The following is a 27,848-nucleotide window of genomic DNA, read 5'->3' on the forward strand; positions in this document are numbered from 1 at the left end:
TTTTCGGACTTCGGTGTCAGTGCGCTTCGAGACGTGAGTGTGAGAGATACTGCGTGCATCAGTGCGCAGGAGCGCTCCGATCAACTGAATGCCTAAAGGCAATTTATGTGCCAGACTGTAGTTACATTTTCCCATAAAAATAATGTAAAAATAAATGGAAAAACACTAAGAGATCGTCGGGTGGCAACATGTTCATCGAGTTTTCTTTATTCGTACGCGACGTTTGTTTGCTTTCACAGCGGACTAATATTTTCCCGCTTAAGTTAAAGAATGTGACGGAGAACAGGAATCATGAGGAATGAAACATGTTTGGAATTTTTTATTACTTATGCCCGCACGATAATTTTACTTATACTGCTGTCAAAAGGATTATAATAATTAATTAATATGATCATAGTGATTGGAACATTACTACTGTCAGTACTGTGAGAATGATTTGAATCTAATCCATTGTAATGAATCATGTCAGTAGTTTACTATTTAATCGGTTGATAATCGTGTGGGTGTAGTTCAGTCGTGCTGGTGCAGTGCAGTCGTTCGGGTGCATATTTCGTTGTAGGTTTATAGTGCTACGTCATTAGACTTTTTTCTTGATTGCAGGATGAGATGAAACAGGAACGTTTAAGGCTAATTCCCGGGGATGAGGAAACGTTTTATCGCAAAGTGACGGCATTAAAAACGTTTCTGTAATCAACTCGCTTGAGCAGGAAAACGTTTTTAAATTTAAGTAAAAATGAAAATATCATAACTAAAACGTTTACCTTCGAAACAACGTTTGATGAGAAAAATTCAGTTGCAGTGAACGCAACATTTCCGAACGTTTCAAATCTGCAAGATGGCGGAGGACGAGGAGGCGCCGTGCCTGACGTACGACGAGGTCACGTCGGAAGTAACGGCGGGGGCGCCGCGCCCGCTGGCAGGTGCTGATGGAGGTGAGATAAAAATTACATATAATTTTACATTACATAATACATTATACTATGATGTTTAATATCACACTTAATAGTGGGCGCTGACAGAGGTGAGCATAAAATGTACTCGATAAATAATTGTTAAGGAATAAAACTCCGTCCTTGCGTCACCGTACGAGCACAGCTGGGCATGAGGCACTATCACTGTGCATGTCTGCGTGAGGGGGCTGTGCGTATGAGCGACGTGCGTTACAGCTGCTGCCAAGTGCCGCAGCCTTGACACAGTTTGTCACGACCATGTGTACAGATTTGGCACGCAGCATTCTGGTTATATATAACTTTGATATGTTATGCATTATATTAACAGGTTATGTATCGCAATACCAATAGCAGGTTTTGACTTTTGTTCGGCGCTAGCAGTAGCAGCCTAGCAGGTTGTATTCAACAGGTTATGCATATTTTGCAAATTTACTTTTGTTGATTAGCCTATACATTTATTTTATTTATACTAGTACCTAGCTAAGAGTTTAAGACCCGCGGCACCCGCCCGGCCGCCCCCAATCCTCATTTGACATACCTTCCCTGTCCCTCCAGTCCTTCTTCACGTTCAAAATATGCAGAAGGCTTCAATTTTTTTATATTTAAACATGAAATCACACCCCCACTGCCCACTTATCCCCTACTAAAGCCTACTTTTCCTGTTCTACCTATCATCCTATGGGTTAATCTAGACTCTAGAGTCTAGAGCAGTGGTTTGGGACTGGTTCCCAACTTTTCAAGGCTGGTGCCCCCTTGGCTCCTGTTGTCCATGGATATGGTTGGTAAATGGTAATACCTATGTATGTCAAATTGTCAATAATACAGTAATGTATGGATATGGTAATATCATATCAATAATACAGTAATGTACTATTATGTATGGATAATTTATATGATAATATAATATCAATAAAGGGAAAACAAGTAAAAATCACAGAAAATGTAATTTATTCTACATCTACAAAGGAACAGGAGGACTTCAGAGTACTGTTAGTAATGGATGAGTATACACTCTGCATGCTTCAAATGTTTTAAAATTAAGTTTTATTTCAAGTGTCCCTAATTAGGCTAACCTGTTCCCAGGGGTTATCAGGGATACTTTTATGTTGCGTCTGGCTTCTTGCATATAGCAAATAGAATTTTTTCAAAGATGCCATACAGTAGCCCTTGCAAAGGCCATTAAAAGGAGCCCAAATTCATTCATGAAATGTTTCATGGCATCACGGCAAGAAGTTATTGATAAAAAACGCTCAAAACTGTCCCTTATTACCTCATTTTATGGTAGTTCTAATTAACTGATTCTAAAAAATCTCTGGTTTGCCACTATGGTTCTATATATCTGCAAACCAGAACGCAGAAGCTGTCTGTTCCACAAAGTTTTCTGCGCAGATCTTAGGTTGCAGAGAATTTTTAATAGTTTTTCATTTCTCGATGCGTCCTTAATGTGTCGGAATATACCGCGTTTACCCTACTGTTAGTAATGGATGAGTACACTCTGCATGCTTCAAATGTTTTGAAATTAAGTTTTATTTCAAGTGTCCCTAATTAACCTGTTCCCAGGGGTTATCAGAGATACTTTTATGTTGCATCTGGCACCTTGCATATAGCAAATGGAATTTTTTCAAAGATGACATACTACAATAGCCTCGCAAAGGCCGTAAAAATGAGCCCAAACTCATTCATGAAATGTTTCATGGCAAGAAGTTATTAATAAAAAATGCTCAAAACTGTCCCTTATTACCTCATTTGACGGTAGTTCTAAATTCTAATTAACTGATTCTAAAAAATCTGGTTTGCCACTATGGTTCTATATATCTGCAGAACGTAGAAGCTGTCTGTTCCACAAAGTTTTCTGCGCAGATCTTAGGTTGCAGAGAAATTTAGAGAATGGCAAGTTATAAAAGCCTCCCATTTTGGAATAATGGGCAGGCTGAATTAAAAAAAATGCTTGTGAAAACAATTACATAGGTATACATATATAATATAGCGGTTTCAGCATTTTTTAGGCCGTCGGCCTGTTGCAGAACGATGCAGATTCTTAACATTGCAGAAAATCCACAGCTTGTTGCAGGGAGCTGGGCTTGAACAGGTAAACTTGCAAGTCACTGCTTCAATTTTCTTTACTTGACCACCCAGCCTCCTTGCCGATTCTGACCAGAAACTGGCGCACTCAGCCGCACTGCGCGCACAGAGCTGGGATCAAACCCACTCCTCTCTGCTCCAATCTTGGTACTTTCACTCTGAACTTTAACCACTGAGCTGCAGTCAGCCACCCATATCAGGGGCTATATATGAGAATTGTAGGCATAAAGGTTCTGTTTTCCTGCATTTTTATTAAATAAATAAGACAAAGGCCACACTGTGACCATTGCCTAATAATTTCACCCACTTCTGTGGCCACCACAGAAGTGGGTGAAACTGTCATGATGCACAAAAGTTTTTATCTCATTCTCTGGTGAATTTTTCCCAATTTTTTAGTATGGTAGAGCAGGTATTAGGTAGCCTGATAGTGATAGGCCTCGCATCATTTCATGCAGCAACTTTTTTAGTTCTGCTGAAGCTTAGTGGCAAAGCAGAGAGTTTTTTAGACTCTTCTTCAAGTTCATTAATGAGTCCCATAGTAGACCAGTAAAGAATGGATTCCAGCATTATCATACGTAAGAAATTTGTTAAAATCTTGATTAGAAGGTGAAATTAAAATTGAACTGATTCTAAACAAATCTGGGGACGGGGTTTGTCACTATGCATGGGATGGGGGCATAGATAAAATTAGCTGTGGGCTTGGGCAGTTTTGGCTCAATAAGCTGTGTCTTCCATTCAATTTTTTAGAAAAAGATCAGTGTTTAAGCCTCAGGCATGATTGTGGTTATTTTTAAATTTATATTTAAAGTTAGAAAACTTGGATAGGATGACATTTTTTGGCTCCAAAGTCATTTAAATATTCTGGTTGATTGAGAAGTCTAGCAGCTGCATAACCCATAACATTTATGGGTTATGCATGCATATTATGCATTTTATTTTAAATACTGTAGAAACCAGTTCTTTGTTGCAAATAAGAATGGCAGCGCAAGGTTCTTGATGATCATTTAATTTGATAGCTGAATCACTTGCATTCATACATGGAATATAATATACCGTAACCTATAAGACATAAGAGTCTTAATGACAAAAACATAGAAACATGGGTGCAAAATTTATTATGAATTGAAGAAAATAATTATTAATTTGTTATTTTTATGATTAACTATGTAACTGAGTCAGAATATTTATGGTTTTGCAAATGGTTTCACCACTGAGTTGATGGATTCATGGCTTGGATTATTAGTTTAACATTTGCATTGTCAAACAACACACAGCTCTGAAACACCAGTTGTTTTTGTGAGTTTATTTATTACTTATCTGCATTTCTGCCAGTGCACTTTTCTTGCCTCATAACTCAATAGTTTTTAGTAGTTTAGCTTCTATGGGAATATTTGTTTGAAAATCCTTTCTTTCACCTTACTCATTGCTTCCTACCATCACCTATTGGGGACCTGATCTTTCTCTTATGGTGGTGCCTTACTTGCTTTTAGCATTGCTTGTGCTTACTTGGAAGCTTTTTCTCTTAGTAATGTTCCTGTAACTAAAAAGGTTTGTGTAAGTATGAATGAAGTCTTCATGCTTATTGGCTACCTATATCTTCATACAGAAAATAGAATGCTGCATAGAAAATTTCATGACTATTGTAATGCTAGAGTTTGAAGGATGCTTGAGTCCAAGAAATGTTCTCAGATTGTAAGCTTACAAATATCAAGTTGAGAATGTGAAGAGACTCATTTATTCAGAGTCTTATTATTTATCAATGATCTTGTTGTTTTCTATCATGGAGGCAAATATATTTATTTTTATGCCCTTCTTGCTATTACTGCCCTGACACACTTAACTACTAGTATATCTAAGACTTCATACACTCTGCTTATTAAGTCTTGTGGCATTTCTATCCATAGAAATATTTGTTCAAAACACTGGTATTTTAATGACTTTATGTATAGTATTCATTCTGATAAATAATCAATCTTCNAAGCCTCACACCACCACAGCATGCAAGCCTCACACCACCACAGCGTGCAAGCCTCACACCACCACAGCATGCAAGCCTCACACCACCACAGCATGAGGATGGCTCTGAATATGATGAGTTTTCCTGCCAGTTGGGATTATTTTTTCAAGTTATTTTCAAGCAAAAGCATTGAGATGTTGTGTCCTTTGTACTTCTTTTTATTACTTGTATTATATATCTTAATAATGATGATCAGTGAAGTATAGATAGCAAACTATGGTGATAAATGCTTCATCTTCTTGCAGTTGGGAATCAAATGCTTGGCAGGCATGAAGATTACAAAAGATCCAAATCTCGTAATAACCTTGCCCAGCTTGCATGAATCTCTACAGCTTATTGTTTTTGATCATTTGCTGGGCTTTCAATTTATGATTTAATTATAAAAAATGAATCCATGAATCAAGCACCATCCATCACAGTAGATTCTTTTCAAGTATAGTTAAGTTAAGCTGGAATTCCTTTCAAGCTTTTAGAGCTATAGACAACAAACTTCACCGCTCTACGGTCTCCATCTTTCACAGCGGTCCTCAAATTTACACATATTCAATCAGTAGTTTTTGAAATGCAGAGATCAATTATTTCTAGTAAAGTAGCATTGTTACCGGAGGTTAAATTAGGCTACTATGTAGCCCAACCTTCATGTCTTTCTTTATCAATAATCATATTTATTCATGGCTCAATCCAACTCAATTTAAATTAAATTCAATATTTTTATTCTTAAAATACAATTTGCAGACTTGAAGTATCACTCTTGAAGTATTCATGAAGTATTCTCAGCCTGGGCACTCAGTTGCACTGGTGAGTGCCAGGGAAATTTATATCATTTATTCATTGATAATTTAGGTTGAGTTGTCCTTCTTATTTTGCTAACTTCATTGATATTAATTTCTTGTGTTCCCTTGCATTTTACTTGTCTTCATCTCTGACTGATATGGTTTAGTTTGAAGAAGTTAATTTATTATATTGGGTTATGGTTATAAATAATTCCAGTAAGTTTATGTTCTCAATTCGTCTTGCAGTGTTCCTTTATTTATCTGTTCTCTTGTGATTCCTTTCAATTCAATCCTTGTTGAGTAGGTACTTACCTACTAGTTTTAAAGATAAATTCACAATATGGAGATGAGCTTTTACTAGTTTTACAAAGTTTAATGGTTCTTGCTTTGTTTACATTCTACCTCCCATCAGGTTATCAGTCATTCATGATTTGCATTTTTATTCTGTTTTTTTCTGTTTGCAGTTAAATCTGCTCATCTCCACCTGTCCATGCTCCTTACATCCAATTAAGTGGCACATTTTCATTACACTTTTCATATTAATTCAATCATTACATTTACAATTTTATCAAGTTATATGTTCATTTACTGTCCCATATGTTAATTCATTATTTATTAGAACCAGTCTTTCATTTTCCTTCATCAGAGTAGGGTTGTTGCCATCTGGTTTAATAAGCAGAGAACAGGTTTATCTCACCTACGGCACGAGACACTTTAGACCCGGCAACAGCATGAATTTCTATTTTTTTTATCATGTTTGAACATGGGCAGCTATTGGCCGCCATGAGAGCTGCTAGTGGCCACCATGAGGGCTGCTAGTGGCCGCCATGAGGGCTGCTAGTGGCCGCCATGAGGGCTGCTAGTGGCCGCCATGAGGTCTGCTTGTGGCCTTCATGAGGGCTGCTAGTGGCCCCCATGAGGGCTGCTAGATGCCCCCATGAGGGCTGCTAGTGGCCGCCATGAGGGCTGCTCTAGTTTATCCAGTGTGTAGGCGCTTCTCGGTGACCAACAACTGGACACCGCCAACAACAAAATTGCCAACATACATTTTGTTGTTGGCATATACTTCCATTATGAATAATGGAAGTATATGTAAATATGAATATTTTGTAGACTTGTAGTCTGTGAACCGCGACAGGTGGAAAGCGCCGCTCCGCAGCTGCAAATATGAAGATCGACGTATAGCGGCAAATGCAAACATTGCAAACATCTCGCCTCTATGACCCACCATTTGCTCCATCATCTCGCCTCTATGTCCCACCATTTGCTCCATCATCTCGCCTCTATGACCCACCATTTGCTCCATCATCTCGCCTCTATGACCCACCATTTGCTCATGCGGTTGTGGCGGGGCAGGGTGCGTGTCGTCAGCCTCGACACCCGCGGTAAACAACGGATTCATTCAACGGGGATTTACCGTCGACTTCGCTTGCTTCTGCCCCGGAATTTATCAATTGGCGAGTTTAAACTATTGGCAAGTGGCGACTCACGCCATTGAATATCTTAGACATTTTGTGTGTTATTAAAGTTAGTTAATAAAAATACGAATATTTTTCATATATATAGTATTTTATATACTAGCAAGTTAACATAGCTTGCTCGTAATAGGTAATCCTTTTATACCAGTTGTTAATTTTAAAACCAGAAGTATTCAAGGACATTATAGCTTCGTATTCAAGGAAAAAACTCTACAACGCTTAGTTCCTATAACTCTTGTACGCTGTATGCATTCATATCGGAACCCATCTAACCCTAATTAACATCACAGCCTTTATTCACAATGCGCTGTGGATAACGTTGCCAGAAGAAGCTCCGTCCGCTCAGTTTTCATTTAGCGCTAAACGCTGAGTTTTGGCCGCTCGTATATGCAATACTTCGTCATAGCGAATATAATATTTACCTATTTCATCTACTTGTGTCGAAAATAATTAAAATACTTTACAACTTTATGACTTTATAATTAGTGATGTTATATTCGAGACGTTGTTTATACCTTAAAATGGCATACACAAATTTTCTTTTTGGCTGATAATTGTCAGCGAAAAACATAGTTTGACCTAATTAAAAAACATACTAATATATTTTGAATAAACAGCATTTTCTGATTCCCGATTGAATTTGAACTAAAGAACAATTTCTGCCAAACTACGCAATATATTTAATATCTAAGCATCTTTCACATTCTAAATAACATGAAGCCAGTAAATGTTATTGCACTTTCAATATCGTAATTTCTCTCGTGCAATGCAAGGGGCCGTTGTCGCCTGGCGCCCTGAGCCAACCGAACACGAGATCTGCCGACCCGTCTTCCTGCGCGTCATATTTACGAGAGTTACCCAAACACTGACGCACCTCATAATGACGTCACTGTTGCTTTATTATGCTGAATATTGCACCACATTTGGCCTCTAAACGAAGTAAACTTTTTGAATACTCATTGCTTTCTAGGCGGACGAACAGAGGTCTAGCAAAAAGCTCAAAGATTGACGTAGTTGACTACTTTCATTTTAAAATGTTCAGTAATTTGAGGATGGGGTCGATAATTTCCCTCGTCCTTACTCGATTGGAATTCGAATCTGTACCAGAAATTTCTAAATTTTGGAGGCCCTATGGCCTTACGTAAGATGCATGTCGATCACGGAAGCGAGAGCAGTCAATGCCGTGCTGCATATTTATTGCGGCTTCCGTAAGTATGTGTCAGTATACCTATCGCGTCAGAATGTTTGCACGTTTACATTGCGGCAGTGTAGACAGAGAAATGTAACAGCACATCTTGACGGGTGACACACCGGGACCCTGCACCTGACTGTTATAGTGCCTGGTCTTTATAATGAAGTATCATCAATAAATCGTATCATACATATGGAAGTTTTGTTGGGTATCGGGCGCTTCTCCACGCAATTAATTTTGAAGATAATGAAATAAATTATGCAATAGTTGTATGGAACTAGCGGTGAAGAGATCTACTTTTCGCCATTAAACAGTATTTAGTGAAGTGGCTGAGCCAGAAGTAGGAGCAGCTAGCCGCCTAGTTATAGCATATATTTTCCAGGTTACAATGGAGGTAATTATAATAATTTAATATACAAGCATCGTGTAATTGACATTACGATCAGGGTAAACTAGTGGACGCGTGTTGTTAACCGCTTAGGGCCTCTCACGTATTGTTCTGCTGAGGCTGAGTTAAACTCACGTAGGAACAATTGAACATTGCAATAAAATATATTTTACTCACCCATATCAATAATTATTAGTCGTTGTAGATGAAAAATTCTAATAAAACTGTTATCATAATGTGACCGTTAATACGTATATGCTTGTCATGGTGTAATTCCTACAAGGAGGAAATATCGGGAAGTTTTATCACAGCTGGCAGAGGCAGCGCTCCCAGCGGCGGTCAGTGTCAGTGCGCTTCAAGACGTGGGTGAGGGAGGTGCTACGTTAAAACGTGCGCAGCGACACCATCCACCGAGATACGTAGATAGATTCAGTGGGATTCACGTGCCTGTTTGTTTTGATTTGCACGTTTGAATGAATTTACACAAAAATACAAGAACACTGAGCGAGCGTCGGGTGGCAAGATTTTCATTGAGTTTTTCAATCATACGCGACGTTTACTGGCAACGCAGAACATTTTCCTGCTTTATAAGAATGAGACGGAGAACAGGAATGAAACATTCGATATTCCTTAACACGTATTCCCGTACGATACTTTTACATATAAACTGCCAACATGATTTGAATAAGAATACAATAAGAATTATTTGAATGAGATACTTGGTAATCATGTCAGTATATATAGTCACTAAAACGGTAAGGCTGATGAGGAGAAGGTCGAGTGGGTGCGTTGCAGTCGAGCGGGTGCACGACGAGTCTGTTCTAATATAAGCATTGCTAATGAAACAATTTATTAACTCAAATGGCCACAAAGAATGAAAGTTTTTCCCTTAAGAAACGTTGCTCTAGGCGCTCCACCCCGGGAATTTCAAACAACGTTGCGAACGAAACGTTTCTTTGTAGGTTTATAATATTTACCGCATTGAACGTTTGTTCTTGTTTAAAGGAAGAGGTAGAACAGTAAAGTTTAAGGCGAGTTCACTTCGAATATTGAACGTTTTGTCATAAAGTGTTGACTGTTGAGTCCCTAGTGAAATTCGTAGTGATTTATTAATATGTTATATATCTCTCGAATTTTAAATTCATTAAGTTGATACAGATTGTATATTTTGATTCAGTCCTCCCCGTTTCCCAACGCCTCTTGATTTCATCACTAAAACAAAATTTCATGTACAGGTAATAGCCCGACGCCGTAAACATCATCAATACGCGCTGGGTTAGCTCCAATAAATGTACGGTGCTGGGACAAAAATCAACGTGTCTACATATGGACACGTTGACTCAGATTGCTTCGTTTCGAAGTGTTATTTCATTTCTTGTACTATTTTGAATTTATGTACCACTACGTCCTGGAGATATACACCTCGTGGTACGCAGATGTACCACTTCGGAGTCAACGTGTTAAGGAATTATTGCACGACTACCATCAAGAAAATTGGAATTAAATATTCACAAAGTTGGCACACAACTTAGATCTTTCTGGCAGCGCCTATCACCGCGTAGGAGTAAAAACTTAGTTTTCATTTCCATGTTGGTATGTTAATAATTACACAAGACATGAGTGGTGCACTTGAATATTGCCGGTCAGTAAAGAACGCGCCGCGACCGCGACTTCACTTTCACTGCCATAGTTGAAAACTGAATTATGTTGAAAAACTGAAAAATTTATTTATCAATAAATTTACAAACACTGCTACCCGCAGTGCAATGCAGTGAAAGAATTAATGTTAATAAAGTTTAGATCAGTCTCAAGATAACTGAATATGAAGTGGTTAGCTATCGCATTTATTATCTATTTTATTATTATTGACTCCAAAAATGTATGAGCTCATTTCAATCGAAATTGGGTCCAAAAAAGACAACCTACGACGCGCAATGCGCAGTGCGTTACAAGACGCTTCGTCTTGACTGCGTCAGGCCGGTTACGATGTCAACAAGTTGATAAAAGTGGCCGAAATTGAGAGTTCACGCCATAGCCAATATTCATTCACTTATAATTTTAATGGCACCATTGCATTTCTTGCTATATTCTGACTTGAATTATTAAAATTAGATTAGAACGTGAACATTTAAGATTAATTGAAACGGTTGAGGGCACATATGATTGCAGTTTGTTGTTGTTACCGCCTGAAACAGCAGGGACAAAATTTTCTAATAGTTGGTTTTGGATGATGCAGAAAACGAGTATATTGGTAACGTGTATATAACCTGCGTACCACGCATGCTCATGTTAAAGTCAAGTTAGGCGCCATCACCAATGGCGTGGTCTTGATTGCGTCCTCTGTTTCCACAAGCGTTTACGGAATACAACTTGAACTGACAGTTTCATTCTGTTCAAATCCTTCAGTCATTAGCGTAGGAATGCAGAACCAAAGTTCTAGACACTGCATGTATGCATATCTATCAAGAACAAGAAGCTACATCTGGCAAAAGTTTGTGTTCGTCTTCAATTGCATGCACAATATTGTATATTTTGCACTTGCATGCAAGATTGCAGCACTGTGCAGATGGGGGAGGGCGGAGACGGCATCATCTTTAGTCTCCCAGCGCCCTTGTCCAACGTAAATATGATGGCCGGCCCAGCCACCCACGCGTCATCATTATGATAGTCACCCCAATACTGACGCATCTGATGATGTTCATCGATTTCTCTTCATTCTACTGAATATTACTACACATTTGAAAATTCAAGTGAAGAAAATTCATCAAAGCTAAGGATATTTAGGTAGTTATCGCAAAGTATCAGGAAGAAGCTGTAAAATGTGTACACATGACGTGGATCTGCAACCTAATGTTCAGTCGTTCTAGTATGGCCTCGAATTGTTCCCGTATTCGTAGCATACATGTAATTTTTATAAATCTGTATTGTAAAAATTTTGAAGACGTGTAGTCTGTAAGGTGGATATTTTGTGGTGCCGTCGGTAAGTGCCGTTTACCGTTTCATTGGCGTGCTGCGATATATGCCGGTATTGGAAACATCTCGCCTCCATGACCCACCATTTGCTCCATCATCTCACCTCTATTACCCATCATTTGCTCCATCATCTCGCCTCTATGACCCACCATTTGCTCCATCATCTCGCCTCACAATGTATCTCCAGATTTATGGACAAAGAAGACGAAAATGTTACCCGTTGCAGTGCAACGGGTAACATTTTCGTCTTCTTTACCCGTTGCAGTGCAACGGGTAAGTTTCATTCAAGATGTCGTGCGCTACGTGTGATCTCTCGATGTGGCAATGTTTTGGGTCGGAAAAAAATCGGTTTTCCGATGCCGACCGCCAAAAATGGATTTCAGATTCGTAATCTACACCCCAAAAAACATATAATTCAAAAAAAAACACCCTTTTTTTTGGATGTAGTTAATCTGCAATAATACCAGTTTTGGAATGAGTTTATCCTGAAAATATTTAGAGAACGTCATAAAAAAATGTTTATTGTGGCTATAACAACGTTATTACGGTGTGAAAGTTGGGTTAGTAGTAGTAGTAGAAGAAGAATAGTTTGCTAGCGCTTCAGCTATCAAGCATTTTGGATTTTGCACCGGACCCGGCGGACAAAAGAAACATCGCCACTGGCCAGCAAGGCGGAAGGTCTCAATTATTCACATTTCAAATCCTGAAATGTGATAAGACAAAGTACGAACTAGGCTATAATGCTATATGCCTGTAACCGTGTAACGGCTGTAGGTCTAGGTGTAACCAACTGCCGCCTACTGACTGCTGTCATGCTGTGTTGTGGCAAATAGAAAGATTTCTATTACTAATTGTGCAGGATTTGTTGAATCATCAAATTCTGATTTCTGAGCAAAATTGCAGTGACATAATTGGCATACATTCTGAAGCAAAGAGTGATGATCAAAGTTCTAGGTAGGTATTGTATTATCAAAGTTGTATTGCAGTATTGCTCAAGAAACATCTGACAAAATGAATGATTCTCAGATAATGATAATCAGCGACTTGCCGTAGGCTTTACCAGTTCAAACAAGAAAAGAATTCTCTGCTAAGCCAATATTGAATATTGTAAGATATACCATAGTTCTAATTACCTAACTGATTCTAAAAAATCTCTGGTTTGCCACTAGGGTCACTTCAACTGCTAAATATCTGCAGAATGCAGAAGCTGCCTGTTCCACAAAGTTTTATACACAGATCTTAGGTTACAGAGAAATTGAGAGAATGGCAAGTCATAACTCATATGGCATTTTTTTAAAGCCTACCAATTAGGAATAATGGGATGAATTTAAGAAAAAATGCTTGTGAAAACAATTACATATATAATATAATATAGTGCTTTCATGTTTCAGCATTTATTAGGCTGTAGCCTGTGCCCTGTTACCCTGTAGGCCTGTTGCCAATTCTTAACATTGCAGAACATCCACAGCGTGTTGCAGACAGCCAGGCTTGAACGTGCAACTCACTGCTTCAAATTTTCTTTGTTTAACCACTCGGCCTCCTTGCCAATTCTGACCAGAAACTGGCGCACAGAGCTGGGAACCTGGGATCAAAGTCAAACCAGCACCTCTCTAGGCTCTCTCCTCCAACCATGGTACTTGACTACTTGTACTCTGAACTTTCCCCACTGGGGCCTGGGCCACCTATATCAAGGGTTATATATGAAAATTGCAGGCAAGAAAGTGCTGTTTTCCTGTATTTTTATTGAATAAATTAGGCAAGAACTACGCTGTGGTGGCCACAGAAGCTGGTGAAACTGTCATGACGCTCAACAATTTTTATCTCATTCCCTGGTGGATTTTTCCCAATTTTCTAGTTTGCTTGGCAACTTGGCAGGTATGAGGTAGGTAGCCTGGCCTGGTAGGCCTTGCATCATTGCATGCAGCAACTTTTATAGTTCTGCTGAAGCTTAGTGGCAAAGCAGAGAGTTTTTAAGACTCTTCTTTAAGTTCATTGACAAGTCCTATAAGTAAACCAGTAAAGTATCATGAAAACCAGCATTATCAAATGTAAGAAATTGGTTTAAATCTTGAGTACCTAGATGAGGAAATTAAAATTGAACTGATTCTAAAAAAATCTGTGGTTTGTCACTATGATTACTGTGATGATGGGACTGGGGCATAGATAAAATTAGCTGTTGGCTTGGGCAGTTTTGGCTCAATGAGCTGTGTCTTCTGTTCAATTTTTTAGAAAAAGATCTTTGTTTATGCCTCAGTCACAATTATGGATATTTTTCATTCATATTTGAATTTTAAAAACTTTGAAAACTTTGATAGTACTACCTATACGGTACATAATGAAATTGTGTGGCTACAAAGTCATTTATATATTCTGGTTGAGTGAGAGAAGTCTTACTGCTGCAGTGCTGCATAACCCATAACACTATAGTATTTTAATTGGGTATATTATTTTTAATACTGTAGAGTGTAGGAACCAGTTCATTGTTGGAAATAAGAATGGCTGCACAAGGTTCATGATGGTCATTTAATTTGATAGCTGCATCTCTGTATTCATACATGGATCATAATATAGCCTATAAAACATAAGAGTCTTCATGACAAAAACATAGAAATGTGGGTGCAAAATTTGTTATTAATTTAAGAAAATAATTATCAATTTCTTATTTTCATAATCTGCTATTTAATTGAGTCAGAATATTCATGGTTTTGTAAATGGTTTCACCTCCAAGTTGATGCATTCATTGATCAGATTATTAGTTTGACATCCGCATCATCAAACAACACACAGCTCTAAACACCATTTGTCTTTGTGAGTTTATTTATTACACATCTGCATTGCACTCTTCTTGCCTTGTAACTCATTAGTTTTTAGTAGTTTAGCTTTTATGAGTTTATTCCTTTGAGAAGCCTTTCTTTCACCTTCTTATTGCTTCCTACCATCCCCTATTGGGGACCTGATCTTTCTCTTATGGCAGTTATGCTGGTGCTTTACTTGCTTTTACCATTGCTCATGCTTACCTGGAAGGTTTTATCTCTCAGTAATGTTTCTGTAACCATTAAAGAGGTTTGTGTAAGCATGAATTATTCGGTTATGTCTGCAGTTCATGCCTATGTACCCAAGATTACGCTTGGAGGAGTCAAAAAGTCCCAGTGGATGACCAGTGCAGTTAAGACTCAGCTAAAGACCAAGAAAGAAGCCTACAAGCGTTATTTACGAACTCGCAGTGAGTCTGATTATAACCCTGTCTCTTATACACATCTAGATGTGTATAAGAGACAGGTCTAGTAGCTTCTTCAAACTATCGCCAGTCATGAAAAGATCCGGTCAAATGACACGAGTTTAGATCTATGAACAAGGCACGAAATGGAAAAGAATCGGCGACAGGCCACATCAGGCCTACACTTCAGAGCCGACATCACTATGTTATGAATGAAGTCTTTGTGGCTATATCATCATTAAAAAATATACTGCATAGATAATGTCACTTCTATCGTAATGCTAGAGTTTAAAGTATGGTACAGTCCGAGAGATGTTCTCAGATTGCAAGCTAACAAATATCAAGTTGAGAATGTGAAGAGACTCATTGATTCAGAGACTTATGATTTATGAATTAGCTTGTTATTTCTACCCTAGAGGCAAATATATTTATTTTTGTGTCCTTCTTGCTATTACTGCCCTGACACACTTCACCATATCTAAGACTTCACCATATCTAACTTCACCATATCTAAGACTGCTTATTTAAGTCTTGTGGCAATTCTAACCAAGTGCTGTAATATTTGCTTAAAACCCCTAGTGCTTTAAAAACTGAAAGACTTTATGTATAGTATTCATTCTGATATATTATCAATATTTATCACTACTACATCAGGAACTCTAAGAAGGGAATTTAAATCCACACTTCTTTCATGCATCACCAAAAAGTATATAATATTTTGCACGAGTCAGAATAAAATATTTTTCATGAGTCACCGTGGATGCGCCATAACTTAAGGGGAGCGTCTACCCCAAAAATTATCTCGGCTATTTACAGACGGATCACTTTGAAACTTGGTACACATATGTCAAAATCAAAAAATAGACAAAGGTCCACCAGCTGCCTGAACATGCTCGAGGTCCACCAGCTGCTTGAACATGCTCGAGGTCCACCAGCTGCCTGAACATGCTCGAGGTCCACCAGCTGCCTGAACATGTTCGAGGTCCACCAGCTGCCTGAACATGTTCGAGGTCCACCAGCTGCCTGAACATGCTCGAGGTCCTTCAGCTGCCTGAACATGTTCGAGATCAATCAGCTGCCTGAATATGCTCCAAATCATTTTACTGGTTAACATGTCTATGTTTGCAACGTAAAATCATGTTCGCCAATCAGTATCAAGTTGAATTTTTCATCACCAGGGCAGCGGTTCCCAATTGAAGGGGTTTTAGAATTAGTTTACCCTAGAAATAATCAGGAAGCTTCATAAAAATTTTTCATTGCCACTATAACTACGTCATTGCAGGACGATAGTTGCTGGGTAGTGATGACTGGACGCTTTTCCACCAGTCTAATTTTATACGGATAAGTATACAAATTATATAACAGTTGTATAGAGCTGGCCGTGACCAGAGCTGCATATTTAGCAGCTAGGTAGGATTATTGAACTAGATGAGCTAGATGTATGAGCAGCTAGCCGTCTAGATGTAGCATATAATTTACAGGTTGGAGTAGAGGTTATTGCAATAATTTTATGTACAATCATTGAGTAATTTACTGTATGATCATAGTGGACTAGTATAAACTTGTACTCGTCCTGTTAACTGCTTAGGGCCTAACACGTTGTTCCTCTGAGGCTGAGTGAAATGGTGATGATCGTAAGTTACATGACTGTGGAGGGAGTGAGGTCGGAGCGTGAAAAAAAGAGAAAAGTATGCATGTGTAAAGAAAGTGCTTGATGAATTTAGCAATGAGATGATAGTGGTTATGGGGGACATGTGGGTATGCTTGGAGAGCATGTGAACAAAAATGGGGAGCTTCTGAATGAGTTTCCGTTTGAAAATGAACTTGAAAACCTGGGAATGTTACAATGGCTGAGGAGAAGTTGACCTGGACCAATAAAGAAAACTGTTAAGAAATTGTTAATATTTTGGTGAATGCGAATGCAAGAAGAAAAGTGATTTGCATGAGGGTGGATGTAGCTGGTGTGTTTGATATCAGAAGTGATCGTAATATGCTTGTAACCGAGTTGAAAATAATAATTAATAGCGGTTTCAGCGTTCGTGTCGATTCCTAACATCGCAGAACATTCACAGCATTTTGCGGTCTCGAACTCGCAAATCACTGCTACAATTCTGCTATGCTTAACCGCCCGGCCTCCTCGCCGATTCTGACCATAAACTAGCGCACAGAGCTGGGATCGAACCCGCGACTCTCGGCTCCAATCTTGGTACTCTGAACTTTAAACACTGGGCCACCCTGCACGTCAAGTTATTTAGAGTTACTTATGTTGAAATTATTTAAAGTTCTCGCTGCAATTGAGTTTAGAAAATGCCGAAAACTTAAGGTTTGATGGCCCGTAAAAACTTTTAATTTTCCTCTCAAATTAGTAATTATTATTTAATACCTCAATTTCCTGCGATGAGTTTCGCACTTGAGCTCAACTTGACAAGTAAGAGCAACATGTGAATTATTCAAATACATTATTGAAGTGCGGCGTAAGTTTGAGTTGAGATTGCGTTGAGTATGTGGTGGGGGTTGGTGGCATGGTTGACCGGATAGGAGATGGTATGTCTGATGATATGGTTAATGGTACGGCTGGTGCTTCATGGTTAGGTTAATACTTAATGCTGTGTTCGGATCAAGCTTCACTTCCTCCATTAGTGTATATATAAATTAATTATCGCTAGACACCCATCAACATGTTTTCATGTGTTATGTTATGTCACATTAATCCATCACTGACTGAACTGAGATTTCTAATCAGCAGAGGCGGGAGGCAAAATTTTTTGAAAGAGTGTACCATAGAATATTGTTTTCTCATAGATTATTCCGTAGAAAACACTAACTGTCGCTATAACTCTATCATTGCGGTATACGGAAGACGATGAAGTGCATATGTCATCTGTTAAGAATTATTCCACGGATTGACTAGTTTAATAAATCAGAGACGGTCACGACTTATGGTCAAGTATCAGTATCAAGCTGAGATTTTTGAAAATCACACATAAAATACAACGGCTCAAATCCGCGCAGAGTCAAAAATTATTCATATAAATCAACTACAAGGGTTTACAGATAACGTTAAAGATTGCACAGAATACATAGAATATATCAATGAACCTAAAGCCTTTAAGATGGAAATAAACCTGCAGTAAGAATCAAGAAAAAGTAGTTTGAAATGAGATTTTCTCAACGTCAGTGCGGATCGCATAATTAAGATAGTTACCCAAACACTGAACGCATTTCACGATGACGTCACTGTTGCTTCATTATGCTGAATATTGCGTCTTATTTGGCCTCTAAATAACATAAACTTTCGAAGTTCTTAAGGCTTTCTAGGCAGATGTGCAAAAGTTGCGCAGGAAGCTGGAAGATTGACATAGTTATTTGCTGGCATTTTCAAATGTTCAGTTGTTCTTGGCTGGGGTCGATAAATTCTTCTAAATTTAATGTGAATAAATGTCATGAAAAATATGTTATTTATATTTAGGAGGCCGTATGGCCTTATAAAAGATGCATGTTGATCATCGCAGAAGAGAAATCAGTCAATACCGCGCTGCATATTTATTGCGGCTTCCGGAAGTATGTGTCAGGATACCTATCGCGTCAGAATGTTTGCATGTACATTGCTGCAGTGAATATTTTAAAAATATTCCATCAAATATTTTTTAAAAAGAATATTTAGTGAAGCGAGTGAGCCAGAAGTAGGAGCAGCTAGCCGCCTAAATATATCATATTTTCCTGGCTGCAGTGGAGGTATTTATAATAATTTAATTTGAAAGCACCGTGTAATTTACATTACGATCAGGGTAAACTCGCGGACGCGTGTTGTTAACCGCTTAGGGCCTCTCATGTATTGTTCTGCTGGGGCTGAGTTAAACTCGCGTAGAAACAATTGAACATTGCAATAAAATGTATTTTCCTCACTCATATCATTCCTAATTAGTCACTGTATAAGGAAAATTCTAATAAAACAGTTACCGTAACCGTAAATCCGTACATGCTTGTCATGGTGTAATTCCTACAAGGAGGAAATATCGGGAAGTTTTATCACAGCTGGCAGAGGCAGCGCCGCCAGCGGCGGTCAGTGTCAGTGCGCTTCAAGACGTGGGAGAGGGAGGTGTTACGTTAAAACGTGCGCAGCAACACCATCCACCGAGATACGTAGATAGATTCAGTGGGATTTACTTGATTGTTTTTTTTTTAGATTATACAATTGAATGAATTTACGCAAAAATACAAGAACATCAAGCGAGCGTCGGGTGGCAAGATTTTCATTGAGTTTTTCAATCATACGCAACATTTGCTGGCAACCTGGGAGAACATTTTCCTGCTTTAAAACAATGTAGCGGTGAACAGGAATGAAACATGTTCGATATTCCTTAGTACGCATTCCCGTACGATACTTTCACATATAAACTGCCAACATGATTTGAATAAGAATACAATAAGAATTATTTGAATGAGATACTTGGTAATCATGTCAGTATATATAGTCACTAAAACGGTAAGGCTGATGAGGAGAAGGTCGAGTGGGAGCGTTGCAGTCGAGCGGGTGCACGACGAGTCTGTTCTAATATAAGCATTGCTAATGAAACAATTTATTAACTCAAATGGCCACAAAGAATGAAAGTTTTTCCCTTAAGAAACGTTGCTCTAGGTTCTCCACCCCGGGAATTTCAAACAGAGTTGCGGAAGAAACGTTTCTTTGTACGCGCTGTATTAGCTCCTATAAATGTACGGTGCAGGGACAAAAAATTTGAATCTATTAAGGATTTATTGCATGACTTCCATCAAGAAAATTGGGGTTCAATATTCACAAAGTTGGCACAAAACTCTGCATTATCTTCACCGTGCAGCAAACACAATAAATGTTCACTTTTCCGATTTCTTTTGATCTGAGCCAACGAGAACTTGCTGGCAGCGCCTATCACCGCGTAGGAATAAAAACTTAGTTTTCATTTCCATGTTGGTATGTTAATAATTACACAAGACATGAGTGGTTCACTTGAATATTGCCGGCCAGTAAAGAACGCGCCGCGACCGCTACTTCACTTTCACTGCTATAGTTGAAAACTGAATTATGTTGAAAAACTGAAAATTTTATTATAAATTATAAAAAAAGCGATGCTAAGTGAAAGAATTAAAGTTAGCAAAGTCGAAATTATTTTCAAGATAACTAAATATGAAGTGGTTAGCTATCGCATTTATTATCTATTTTATTATTATTGGATCCAAAATGTATGAGCTCATTTCAATCGAAATTGGGTCCAAAAAAGACAACCTACGACGCGCAATGCGTAGTGCGTACAAGACGCTTCGTCTTGACTGCGTCCAGGCCGGTTACGATGTCAACAAGTTGATAAAAGTGGCCAAAATTGAGAGTTCACGCCATAGCCAATGATCGTTCAATAATAATTTCAATGGCACCATTGCATATCTTGCTATATTCTGACTTGAATTATTAAAATTAGATTAGAACTTGAACATTTAAGATTAATTGAAACGGTTGAGAGTACAAATGATCGCAGTTTGTTGTTGTTGTTACCGCCTGAAACAGCGGGGACGAAATTTTCTAATAGTTAGTTTCAAATAATGCAGAAAACGAGGAAATGGTTAACATGTATATAACTTGCGTTAAGCGCATGCTCAAGTTAAGTCAAGTTAGACACCATCACCAATGAGGTGGTCTTGATTGCGTCCTCTGTTTCGACACGCGTCTGCGAAATACAACTTGAACTGTCAGTTTTATTTTGTTCAAATCCTTCAATCATCAGCGTAGGAAAGCAGAACTAAAGTTCTAGACACTGCATGTCTGCATCCCTATCAAGAAGGCATGTGTTGGTGTTCGTCTTCAATTGCATGCACAATATTGTATATTTTGCACTTGCATGCAAGATTGCAGCACCGTGCAGATGGGGGAGGGCGGAGAGGGCATCATCTTTAGTCTCCCAGCGCCCTTGTCCAACGTAAATATGATGGCCGGCCCAGCCTCCTGCGCGTCATCATTAGGATAGTCACCCCAACACTGACGCATCTAATGATGTTCCGTACTCTCTCCATTATTCTACAGAATATTGCAGCACATGTGAACATTTAAGAGTGGAAAATCTCAAAAAAGCTGAGGATATTAGGTAGTTATAGCAAAGTGCTGGTAAAAAGCTTTAAAGATGGTCCACATGACTTGAAGAGATTGATAAATGTTCAGTGGTTCTAGTATGGTCTCGACATGTTCCACTTTCTTCACTAAAATTTCATATAGTAAAAAATATAGTTTTTGGAGACTACTGGTCTATCGGTTGAGATATGGGTTGAGGGCACGTTTGCTGCTTGTCGTTACACGGACGTGTTGCGATACATGCACATACTGCAATCATCTCGCCTCTATGACCCACCATTTGTTCCATCATCTCGCCTCTATGACCCACCATTTGCTCCATCATCTCGCCTCTATGACCCACCATTTGCTCCATCATCTCGCCTCTATGACCCATCATTTGCTCCATCGTCTCGCCTCTATGACCCACCATTTGCTCCATCATCTCGCCTCTATGACCCACCATTTGCTCCATCATCTCGCCTCTACTTGAGTCGATCGTACCAACGTCGTTTATACGTTATAATGGCCTTCATGAATTTTCTCATTGGCCGATAATTGTTAGCGAATTAAACAGTTTGACTACTTTTTTAATATACGAAATATTAAATTTTAATTAAATGCCGTTTTTTGATCCTCAATTGAACTTGAACTAACGAACAATTCCTGTCAAACTATATCTATATATCTTTCACATTCTAAACAACAATTAAAAAGCAAATGTTATTGCACTTTCAATATCGTAATTTCTCTCGTGCAATGCAGCGGGCCGTTGTCGCCTGGCGCCCTGAGCCAACCAAACGCGAGGTCTGCCGACCAGTCATTCTGCGCGTCATATTTAGAAGAGTTACCCAAACACTGACGCACCTCATGATGACGTTACTGTTGCTTTATTATGCTTACTATTGTACCATATTTGGCCTCTGTACAACATAAATTGTTGAAATACTTGAGTATTTTTAGGCGGACGCGCAGAGGTTGAGCAGGAAGCTGAAAAATTGACGTAGTTATATGTTGGCTTTTTCAAATGTTCAGTAGTGCTCGGGTGGGGTCGATAATTCCTGCTACCTGTTATTCAATATAGAAGAGTCAAAAATAACTCTTTCATATTTTGGAGGCCGTATGGCCTTATATCAGATGCATGCAGATCATCATGGAAGAGAATGCAGTCAATACCTCGCTGCATATTTATTGCGGCTAAATATGTGTCAGGATACCTATCGCGTCAGAATGTTTGCATGTTTATATTGCGGCAGTGTAGACAGAGAAATGTAACAGCACACCGTGACGGGTGACACATGTCACATGACATGGGGACTCTGCACCTGACTGTTATAGTACAATAAAGTATCGTCAATAAATCATATCAATACAAACATGTGCGAGGTTCACCAGCTGCCTGAACATGCTTAAGGTCAATTATATGCCTGAACATGTTCGAGGTCAATCAGCTGCCTGAACATTTTCGAAATAATTTTACTGGTTAACATGTCTATGTTCGTAACATAAAGTCATGCTATTCATTCAGAATCGAGCTGTAATTTTTGATCAGCAAGGCAACGGTTCGGGTTGGTTATTAATTGTAGAATTTTCGGAATGAGTTTACCCTGAAAATATTTAGAGAACGTCATAAAAAATGTTTATTGCGGCTATAACAACGTTATTACGGTGTGGAGGTTGGGGTAGCCCGGGTAGTAGTACATAGTAGCAGAATAGTTTGGTAGCGCTTCAGCTATTTTGCACCGGACCCGGAGGTCAAAAGAAACATCGCCACTCGCCAGCAAGGCGGAAGGTCTCAATTATTCACATTTCAAATCCTGAAATGTGGTAAGACAAAGTACAAACTTATATGCCTGTAACTGTAAGTGTAACCAACTGCCACCTGCTGTCATGCTGATGCTGTGTTGTGACTTGTGACAAGAGAAAGATTACTATTAATAATTGTGCAGGATTTGTTGAATTATCAATTTCTGAGCAGAATTGGCATACATTCTGAAGCAATGAGTGTCATTGAGTGATGATCAAAGTTCTAGGTATTGTATTATCAAAGTTGTATTGCTCAAGAAACATCTGACAAAATGAATGAATCTCAGATACCTAATGATAATCAGCAACTTGCCATAGGCTTTACCACTTTACCAGTTCAATTAAGAAAAGAATTCTCTGCTAAGCCAATATTGAATATTGTGAGATATACCATAGTTCTAAAAACCTAACTGATTCTAAAAAATCTCTGGTTTGACACTAACTTCAAGTCTTCAACTGCTAAGTATTTGCAGAATGCAGAAGCTGCCTGTTCCACAAAGTTTTCTACACAGATCTTAGGTTACACCGTAACAGAGAAATTGAGAAAATGGCAACTCATAACTTCATAAGGCCTTTTTTAAGGGCCTACCAATTAGGAATAATGGGATGAATTTGAGAAAAAAATGCTCGTGAAAGCAATTACATATATAATATAATAGGCTATAGCATAGTGGCAAAGCAGAGAGTTTTTAATTGTATATTTTGCACTTGCATGCAAGATTGCAGCACCGTGCAGATGGGGGAGGGCGGAGAGGGCATCATCTTTAGTCTCCCAGCGCCCTTGTCCGACGTAATTATGATGGCCGGTCCAGCCTCCCACGCGTCATCATTAGGATAGTCACCCCAAGACTCTTCTAACGATTTTCGTCACTTTTTTCTTTATTCTACAGAATATTGCAGCACATGTGAACATTTAAATGTGGGGAAATTCAACTGAGCTAATTTTATTTTCGTAGTAATTGCAAAATGTCACAGTATAATATCAACATTGATACACTTGACTTCAAACCCGTACAAAAAATTCAGTCATTCTAGTGTGGCCTCGATATATTTGGCATTTTACTCAGATCCTACAATATTGTGACTAAATAACTTTTTGGAGGCTATTGTAGTCTCATATGTAAAGAATGGGATAAAAAACTTCACGGAATATACTGTATAGCGTTTCATCGGCGTGTTGCGCTGTTTGCTAGTATTGTAAACTTCTCTTTTCTATGACCCACCATTTGCTCCATCATCTCGCCTCTATGACCCATCATTTGCTCCATCATCTCGCCTCTATGACCCACCATTTTCTCCATCATCTCGCCTCTATGACCCACCATTTGCTCCATCATCTCGCCTCTATGACCCACCATTTGCTTCATCATCTCGCCTCTATGACCCACCATTTGCTTATGCGGTTGAGGCGGGGCAGGGTGCGTGTCGTCAGCCTCGACACCCGCGGTAAACAACGGATTCATTTAACGGGGATTTACCGTCGACTTCGCTTGCTTCTGCCCCGGAATTTTTATCAATTGGCGAGTTCAAACTATTGGCAAGTGGCGACTCTCGCCATTGAATATCTTAGACACTTTGTGTATTTGAGAACTTAGTTGATAAAAATTAACATTCTATGTATTTTTAGTAGGCTCAATCCAAAGTTAACCTAGCTTGTTCGCAATAGGTTATCCTTTAGATTGCTTATGGCCATTAGCAATTTTAGAATTAGAAGAATTCAAGGACATTCGCTTCGTATTCAAGGAAAAAACTCTACAACGCTTAGTTCCTATAACTCTGGCACGCTGTCACGCTATAGGCATTCACATCGGAACAAGCCTCGACACCCGCGGTAAACAACGGATTCATTCAACGGGGATTTACCGTCGACTTCGCTTGCTTCTGCCCCGGAATTTTTATCAATTGGCGAGTTTAAACTATCTGCAAGTGGCGACTCTCGCCATTAAATGCTTTAATTCCGTTATGAAAAAATCGCCGGCATTACGTATTCTGTGTTATTATCTCAATTTGTAGGGTGAACTATCACAAAGCGGCTGCAACAAACTGCGATTAGGGAGCTTTCACGATCCTTTCTTTAGGCCGTTTTAAAATTTTATAAATTAACACATTATAACTATTTTTTATTTATATTTATTTAATTAAATCTGTATCTATAGATCATTTTTCGCGTTAATTGCAAAATGTTTGCACTCGTTTGAAGGCAGCAAGCAAGACACGTTCAATAAAGATAATATCAAGGATGTACATGCAACACTTTTTGAGTTTGGCCGTTTTGAATTTTTATAAAATGACTATTATATATATCGGAAAGCATTATATATATCAGAAATATATATATCAGAAAAATTATGTATATAGCCTATTATTCGCGTTAAACTGAACAAGAATAAGTCTATAGACGCGCGATGGTATCCACACAATACAATAGTAATTGGCAATGGGAAAGCTGGAGCTTAAGCAACATGCAATTTTTCAGCATTTCTTCTGTTTTCAATAAGTTTTCCTTATTAGGCTTCCTTAAACAATTAAAATTTCCTAAATGCGCCATCGTAAAAATCTATCTCCTCCTATGATTTTCCAGCTGCAGCATGGAAAGATATACATGTCATTTAATTCTTAAAAAAAAGATATAGATATCATCCGAACCCTTTTTTATTTCTTTTGAGGTTGGATTATAAATTTAAAAAACGGAGGGGGCGAAAATTGAAAAAAAAAATATTCAAATTCTCCCAAACCTAGAAAATAATAATTTGGAAAAAGAGACCGGGTGATCTGTTTATATGGTCATTACGAATCGAATGACGTCTCTTGATGTTATAGCACGTTAATTGCACGAGGAGCTAGATTTTTACAGTAACCCCCCCTTTTTGCCGTTTCCTGGGAATTTCACGTTTTCTATAATTTTTCGCAAAAATTAACATGAACAAACAAGTCTCAGATTTCTGTTTTACGCATGTCTACCAAGACTTGAAAAGCTCAGTCCGTCAATAAAATTTTTTCTGCCAAAACGCTTCCTTTAAACACTTTGTGTATTGGAAAAGATAGTTTATCTGAATATGAATATTTTTTGTCTTTTTATTTCTAAATACTAGCAAGTTAACCTAGCTTGCTCGTGATAGGTAATCCTTTAGATTGCATATGCCCGTTAGTATTTTTAAAACTCCTTCGTATCGAATATCCAAATTACCTATTTCATCTGCCTGTGCCGATGATAATTCAAATACTTTGTTACTCTGAAATTAGTGTTGTTATATTCGAGTCGTCGTCCATACGTTAAAATGGCCTTCAGAAATTTTCTTTTTGCCTGATTATTGTCACTTTGATATTTTTACACAGATTGATATTTTTACGAAACGAAATAGGACATTTCAATAAATGCCGTTTATTGATCTTCAATAGAACTTTAACTAAAGAAAATTTTCTTCCAAACCATTCAATACATTCTATATTTATCTATTCTTAACAGTCTAAATAACATGTAGCCAGCAAATGTTATTGCACTTTCAATATCGTAATTTCTCTCGTGCAATGCAAGGGGCCGTTGTCGCCTGGCGCCCTGAGCCAACCAAACACGAGATCTGCCGACCCGTCTTCTTGTGCGCCATAATTAGGACAGTTACCCTAACACTGACGCACCTCATGATGACGCCACTGTTGCTTTATTATGCTTGATATTGCATAACATTTGGCCTCTATACAACATAAATTTTTGAAATACTTGAGGCTTACTGGGCGTACGTATGAAGGTCACGCTAAAAGCATTGATAGCGACGTTTTACACTGCTCTTATTTAATATTTTCAGAAGTTTGAGGACGGAGTCGATAATTTCATGCAACGGTTACTTGTGGTAGTTCTAATACAAAGTATATGTAATTTCTGGCGGCCCTTTGGCCGAATATAAGATGTATGTTAATAATCCCGGAAGAGAAAGCAATCAATATCGCGCTGCATGTTTATTGCTGCTTCCGTAAGTATGTGTCAGGATACCTATCGCGTCAGAATGTTTGCATGTTTACATTGCGGCAGTGTGGACAGAGAAATGTAACAGCACATCTTGACGGGTGACACATCGGGACCCTGCACCTGACTGTTATAGTGCCTGGTCTTTATAATGAAGTATCATCAATAAATAATATCAATACAAACATGTTCGACGACCACTAGCTGCCTGAACATGTTCAAGGTCCACCAGCTGCCTGAACATGTACAAGGTCCACCAGCTGCCTGAACATGTTCGAGGTCCACCATCTGCCTGAACATGCTCGAGCTCCACCAGCTGCCTAAATATGCTTGAGGTCAATTGTCTGCCTGAACATGTCCGAGGTCAATGAGATGCTTGATCATTGTCGAACTCATTCCACTTTTTAACATGTCTATGTTCACAACGTTAAGTCCTGCTCGATAATCTGTATCAAGCTGAGATATTTTAACACCAAGGCCACATTTCCCACTTGAAGAGGTTTTAGAATGAGTTTATCCTGAAAATAGAAACAGAGCTTCATAAAAAAATGTTCAATGCTGCTATAACTACGTTATAGTGAGAGGATGAGAAGTTGATGAGGAGTGATGATTGGACGCTGTTCCAACGATCGAATTTTATGCTGATAAATATAAAAATTATATAACAGTTGTAGGGAGCTGGCCGTGACCCGAGCTACATGCAGCAGGTAGGCAGTATTAGGGAACTAGATGAGCTAGATGTATAGGCAGCTAGCCACCTAGATGTAGCATTTAATTTCCAGATTGGAGACTAGAGGTCATTGTAATAATTTAATATACAATCATTGAGCAATTTACTTTATAACCAGAGTGGGCAAGTGTAAACTTGTACTCGTCCTGTTAACCGCTTACTGCCTCTCACGTTGTTCCTATGAGCAGAGTTAAATTCACGCAGC

At 38.6% G+C, this 27,848-nt stretch overlaps 1 protein-coding gene across 1 annotated transcript in view; it reads left to right on the forward strand.

Moving 5' to 3' along the window:
• The first annotated feature begins 541 nt into the window (after positions 1-541).
• Positions 542-27,848, forward strand: part of LOC125179317 — a 40,191-nt gene continuing 12,884 nt past the window's right edge. The window contains exon 1 of the mRNA XM_047884944.1: positions 542-932. Within this exon, the coding sequence (XP_047740900.1) occupies positions 836-932 (97 nt within the window). The 5' untranslated portion in view covers positions 542-835. The remainder of the gene's footprint in view (positions 933-27,848) is intronic.

The sequence above is a fragment of the Hyalella azteca genome, unplaced genomic scaffold (genome assembly GCF_000764305.2).
Source record: "Hyalella azteca isolate HAZT.00-mixed unplaced genomic scaffold, Hazt_2.0.2 contig16562, whole genome shotgun sequence".
Taxonomy (NCBI): Eukaryota; Metazoa; Arthropoda; class Malacostraca; order Amphipoda; family Hyalellidae; genus Hyalella; species Hyalella azteca.